Genomic DNA, 4,774 nt, shown 5'->3' on the forward strand with positions numbered 1-4,774 from the left:
TGAACTTTCATGAATGTGTAGGAACATTAATGGAAAATCTCGTGGGAAACAATATAAAAAAGAAGTGGATCCAATCATCCATGGAAATTTGAGACTACAAAATTGCAAAGCAAACAAGAGTAATTGCTAAAAATGACCCATTCAACATAAACTTCAAAAAGATGATTTGAAATTTGAAAAAACAATATGATATACTACTATCATGTAGTGGGATAATTGCAAATCCTATTTACACAAATTACAATGTTAATGTGATATATATATAGAAAGTGAAAAAACTACCTTCAAGAATGCTTACAAATGGTGAAAATAAGGAATTCAATTGTTTTATCTCATCTACTTTATGAAATAAGTTCAAATACTCATTCATGTTATATATAATATTATTAGGGTAAAGTTAACATTTAGAAAGCAAAAATTATAAACACATATGTTGAAAAGTAATGAGAATCAAATAGTTGTAGATACTTAAAAAAGGAAAGACACAATTGGAGAAATCCATAAACTAGACTAAACAATAAACATAGAAAAATATTTAGTGCATCTCGATTAAGCAATAATCATAATATGTCATGTAAGAAATTTTTTTTGTTATTAATTTTAAATATTATAATTCTTTTTTTACGTGGGTGGTGAGAGAGATGCATAAAGAATTCTACCATATACCAAATCCATTTGTAAAAGATTATACCAGAAGAATCCCTTTTAGCAATTACCTAGAAAACAAAGTCCAATTTTGAGAACTTACTTTTCAGGGTAATATTCAAAACAACACGACTCTTTGATGATTTATGAAGGGCACATTCGAAAATTTCAATAAACATCTGTCCTAAGTCCTAAATTTGACCCCCTCGATGCCCTCTCCGATACCGATTCTCACCCCGCCGATCCAAGCTTTCCCTTCCCAATTCCCATTTTCTGCATTTTCATCTCGGAATTGCTTCGATTGCAGACTGAAACTCTTGCCCACCCACGAAAAGGGAAGGAACAGGAACAAAAATAAAGCCCGAGACCTTTGAAGCCAATCGAGAAACAACATTCAAGAGTTACAGCGAGGCATTTTCATGCCAGCTTCCGCCAATTAATCAAACCCCTCTGGTATTAATGATCGTGAAGTTCTTTCTGATTCTGATTCACAACTTTCCTTTCTCATAATTTAGCACATTCAGTTCTATTCAATTTCATTCTCAATTCCTCAGATTATCAGCTTCTGAGTATGTCTCGCTTCGCTGAAATTTTTGTTTATTTTGACAGAATTGTAAAGTGGGTTTGGAGTGAGGATGGTGTTGGTATTGGCTTTGGGGGATTTACATATACCACATAGAGCTCCTGACCTTCCCGAGAAGTTCAAGTCTATGCTTGTTCCTGGCAAGATCCAGCATATAATCTGCACCGGAAACCTTTGTATCAAAGTATGTTCAAATCTTCTTTCTGGGTTTTCATCTTTATGGCTACTTCTGTTCTGGTACTTGGTGTCATGAATTGTTCTTTTTGGTTGCTATATGTAATATGGAACTTTTTATCTATCTATGTTGGTGCATCTTTGAAGAGCATTTAGAGTCAGAGTTTTAGTAATCTCTAAAACAGCTGCCAAAGTTAAAATCTTAGAATGCAAATGATGATTATATATGTCCATGGAAATCTCCAATCCTCCCCTGTCATATAATTGTAGTATAGATTGATATATTTATGAGTAGGACATAAAGGTACTCCAACCAATCTAAAAGAACAATACCAAATGAATAGTAGGAAGAGAATGTTCTTGAAATTCTTGTCTTTTAACCATTTTGATTGATGATTTTGGTATCCAATTTCCAACTAATAGTAATTGGTGGAAACATCATTAGGCTATGTTCTGATTTAGTAAATCTACTATTGATTTGTATGAGTTGTCGGGTTACATTGTGAATTATGAACCCTAGGAAACATGTACCGGATATGTACACTACTTATAGGATAACATGTTCGATCCCCCACCCCATAATTGTTGAACTCAAACTTTGCATATCAATCTGTCATATCCTAACATTCATAGCATTAGTCTTACTGGTGGTTCAACTAATTTTTGGGTCTGATTTCATGATCTTTTCCTTAGCATGTGTTGTGGATTTTTCTTGGATAATATGTCATTCATCTGTCTTTTATTTGCTGCTGAATATATCATATTTAAGCTTCTCCCAAGGATCCATCATCCAGGAGGTTCTGCTGGTAACATCTTTGTACCCTTGAATTATTTCAAGAAGGGAAATGTAGAGAGCTGCCCAAGTATCTTAGTATTCTGTTATGGCGAATGTAACAACACTAACCTAGGGTAGTGGTTCAGTCACCTTTTTATATATATATCGAAGTGCTTAGTTAATAAAAAATATAAGCTTGCCCAATCTTGAACTTGAATGCAATAACCAAAATTTCTCCATTGTCTGTACTGGACTCTTGGTTATTTTCGTTTTAAACGAACTTTTACAACTTTCAACAATGAACTTTGTTCAATACTTCCTTGTACTTTAACTTCAAATGTTAAACTTATTGATAACTGATAGAAGATCTTTAGATGTAATGGAAAAGAAAACGGTGGATTCAAAATCCTTTTCAGGATCATGTCGTTGGAATGAGCATTAACTTCTACTTGGATCTCAGTTCATGTTATATGGGTTTAGACTTTTTGGGCTTTGTTTGGCACCAACTTCCATATAATCTTGTCTAACTCATCGTACAAATAGTGTAGCTTTGTAATTGGTTCATATCTCCTTGGTAGAAATATTGATGTGATGGTTCAAAGTTTACTAATAATGTTTCCAGGAAGTTCACGACTACTTGAAAACTATTTGTCCGGATTTGCACATTACACGAGGTGAATATGATGAAGAGACTCGCTATCCTGAGACAAAAACTCTGACTATTGGACAATTTAAATTGGGACTGTGCCATGGGCATCAGGTATTGTTTGTTGCACTTCTTTAATCTTGGTCAGATTTTCCTTTCAAGTTGTCCAATTCTTCCAGATTATTCCTTATTTTTTGTTTAATTAAATAACAAAATTCATGTTCAAGTGTATTGTAGTTTTGACCATTGCGAGGGATCATTACAAATGGTTTCAGAGACAATGCTCTATTATTAATGGGATCGACTAAAGTTTCCTGTTTTCTTCTTTCCATATCTTGAATCATAAACTGAACTGCCTGAATATTGAAACTTCTGATTCATTGTCTTTAGTAACCATGAACAGAAAGTTGCATTTCAACTAAGCAAACAAAACTTCTGCGCTACCAGAAGTTAAAATTAGCAAATAATGTTATGTGACATTTTATAATTTGAATTCTATTTGTTGTTGGCTGGCTAGGTTATTCCTTGGGGAGACCTAGACTCGCTTGCCATGATGCAGAGGCAGCTAGATGTAGATATCCTTGTCACTGGTCACACCCATCAATTTACAGCTTACAAACACGAGGGAGGTGTGGTGATTAACCCTGGATCTGCAACAGGTGCATATAGCAGCATCACATATGACGTCAACCCGAGCTTTGTCCTTATGGACATCGATGGCCTTCGTGTTGTGGTCTACGTTTATGAACTGATTGATGGAGAGGTTAAGGTAGACAAAATTGATTTCAAGAAGACAACCACGACAGCTCATTGACTCGAACAAATTAGCCTTTTATAAACATAATGAAGTTAATTTCTTTTATGGAGTTGTTGTGATCCATGTTAAACAATGCTTAATCTTGCTGCGAAGATGATGTTTCTGTGGTGATTGATCCCAGAGAAAGATTTTTAGTTTTTCTGTTCTTGCTCCTTATGACTTTGTTTGTTCGATATGTGACGTGGTTGTGCACAGAAGCCCTTGGTTGTTCTTGTTGGTACCCTGCCTCCATTTCTTTAGTTTTCAATTTCATAAAAACATTGATTTAATCTAGTGAAATACGATGGAACCTTTTGTTGGTACCTTGATGTTATATTAAACGTTTTGTAAACATATTTGGACACGTAAAATTGCATGTTGAATGTTATCTACCCATAAATGCATAGTAAAATTCAACTATTCATTAACGAAAGGTTTTTCTTTCATTAAGTGGCATGTATAAGTTGATTTATACTAAGGTCACGTTTATCAAATTGTAATGAAAATTGGAGTAATCGAAATGAGATTTCATTGATCGATGAATCACAAAGACAATTAGATTGTTTTTAATTGCATTTATCTATAATTATGAATCTATCACATTTTACTATTACCATTATTGTTACTGTTCGATCTTACAATAACGGTAAAAGTACAATAAATATGGCGAATTCATAATTTTGATATTGTTATAGTAACAATATCTGTAATGGTAATGATAATGGTAAAGGTAGTGGATCCTGTATAATTTTCAACCATAATCAGATTGTACACCTTTTATTTCTCAATTAGATTACACGATTTGATTACAAATTTCAATATGGGTCTCACATCTCATTATGATTATGGAAAACGGGTAAACAACTACAAAAGTAATCAATTGAGATCACTTTTTACATTATCATTGATGGATTACTTTTGTCACTCCCCCAGATTACCCTCTTAATCTAGAAGAGAATGTAACAACAACAATTACCAACCCTTTTGTGACATTTACTGTCTAACCATTATACTTAATCTACTTAGTAATCACTGGAATACTTAATAATAGTTGAAGAAACTTAATCTTAGATAACTTAGCCAGGGTTAAGCATACAACATAATTACATTGTTAACAATATAACGTTTAGTGGGTCTTGATAGCTAGCCTTTGTC

General features: G+C 33.5%; 1 protein-coding gene across 1 annotated transcript; it reads left to right on the forward strand.

The window, feature by feature from the left end:
- Positions 1 to 633: 633 nt before the first annotated feature.
- On the forward strand, positions 634 to 3,942 carry MAG1 (Calcineurin-like metallo-phosphoesterase superfamily protein). Its single transcript, XM_039024042.2, has 4 exons — positions 634 to 1,098; positions 1,255 to 1,412; positions 2,800 to 2,937; positions 3,341 to 3,942. Exons 2-4 carry the CDS (start codon positions 1,281 to 1,283, stop codon positions 3,635 to 3,637), a joined length of 567 nt encoding a protein of 188 aa, XP_038879970.1. The 5' UTR covers positions 634 to 1,098; positions 1,255 to 1,280; the 3' UTR covers positions 3,638 to 3,942.
- Positions 3,943 to 4,774: the final 832 nt, after the last annotated feature.

This window comes from Benincasa hispida, chromosome 2, assembly GCF_027475165.1.
Source record: "Benincasa hispida cultivar pf3 chromosome 2, pf3_genome.v1.1, whole genome shotgun sequence".
Classification (NCBI taxonomy): domain Eukaryota; kingdom Viridiplantae; phylum Streptophyta; class Magnoliopsida; order Cucurbitales; family Cucurbitaceae; genus Benincasa; species Benincasa hispida.